Source organism: Contarinia nasturtii, unplaced genomic scaffold, assembly GCF_009176525.2.
Source record: "Contarinia nasturtii isolate CC-2019 unplaced genomic scaffold, AAFC_CNas_1.1 Cnas_scaffold_361, whole genome shotgun sequence".
Classification (NCBI taxonomy): Eukaryota; Metazoa; Arthropoda; class Insecta; order Diptera; family Cecidomyiidae; genus Contarinia; species Contarinia nasturtii.
Window position 1 is genome coordinate 1 of NW_022197715.1, and position 1,239 is coordinate 1,239.

General features: G+C 34.8%; 1 protein-coding gene across 1 annotated transcript; it reads left to right on the forward strand.

Annotated features, from left to right (window-relative positions):
* Positions 1–309: 309 nt before the first annotated feature.
* Positions 310–1,166, forward strand: LOC116338361 (LIM/homeobox protein Awh-like; the record flags this gene model as incomplete). The annotated part of the gene is made up of 2 exons (XM_031763559.1): positions 310–743; positions 1,128–1,166. Coding segments are annotated over exons 1-2 (473 nt in total), but the record flags the coding sequence as incomplete, so codon positions are not given.
* Positions 1,167–1,239: the final 73 nt, after the last annotated feature.

Genomic DNA, 1,239 nt, shown 5'->3' on the forward strand with positions numbered 1-1,239 from the left:
CTCAAAAATACGCTTAATTAATTTGGTTCAATCCTTTTGTGATCTATCCTCGACTTGTATAAATATGCTGTATCTCTCACTAGTAGTTTATTCGTTTTGCTTTTTTCGATCGTTCAACACATTATTGAAGAGAAGAAAAATTTAAATTTACTAAAAACATTACCATTACTTAAGAAAATCTACTCTTTCGAATAGATCACCGCATCAAACTCAATCACTAGCATCTTCATTTTTTTCAAAAAAAAATAAATAAATAAATAAGTACATTTTCAAATGGCATCATCATCGAATACTCGTCGGACAATTACAATGGAAGGCACCATAGTTGATGTGCCACTTGGTCGTGGAGGAAAACCCAAACGGATTCGCACTCCAATCACTAGAGAGAAAGCACGCTATCTCGAGGCGAATTTCATATTGAATAACTATCCGCCAAGAGTACACCGAGAGCAATTGGCACATATTCTGGGATTAACTGTGCGGAATGTTGTTGTGTGGTTAAATAATCGTCGCCGGCTTAAGAAGAAACAACAGATGTCTCAACCAGTTCAACAATCACACTCAATTGACCTATCACCAACATCCGTGAATACGATGAATAGCCGCGATTTCCATGAATATTTGCCGATATTTATGAATTCAGCCCACGCAAGTATGCATCCGGATTTTTTTCAAAGTTTGACGCCTGACGAATGGAATGATGTACTGAGCCGCGATGGATATGATCTTGACATAAAAATATGGTAACAATGAAAATATTGGGCATACCATGCAGTGGAAGCAACTTGAGTTTATGTAACACAATCGACGCGAGCGCTCTCAGTTCCAAAGGGCACATCAATGCAATTTAACAATTCAAATCGAAACTAAAGAGCGCGCCAAATTTAAAATTTTGTGTTATTTCCACCGCATGGGGCATATGGCTGTAGGGAAAGTAGGGTTACTCAGGGATCTCATTTAATCCATGTAAAGTCTGTTAAAATATTAACTTTAGTCAGTCAGTAAGTTCTTTGTTAAATACAAGCATTTTTTTTTCTCTAAAAAATAAATAAATACATTCAAATAAAAGCCAAAAACAAAAAAACGTTTTAAACATTTTTAAACCATATTTCTGATTCTGAATTTAGGTGGATGAATCTATTTAAACAACAAAAGATCATTAAACGGTAACAATCAAGAGAAATTGTTTTGCATATTGCATTTCACGTCATAAAAAACTAGATAGTTTCACTAATGACA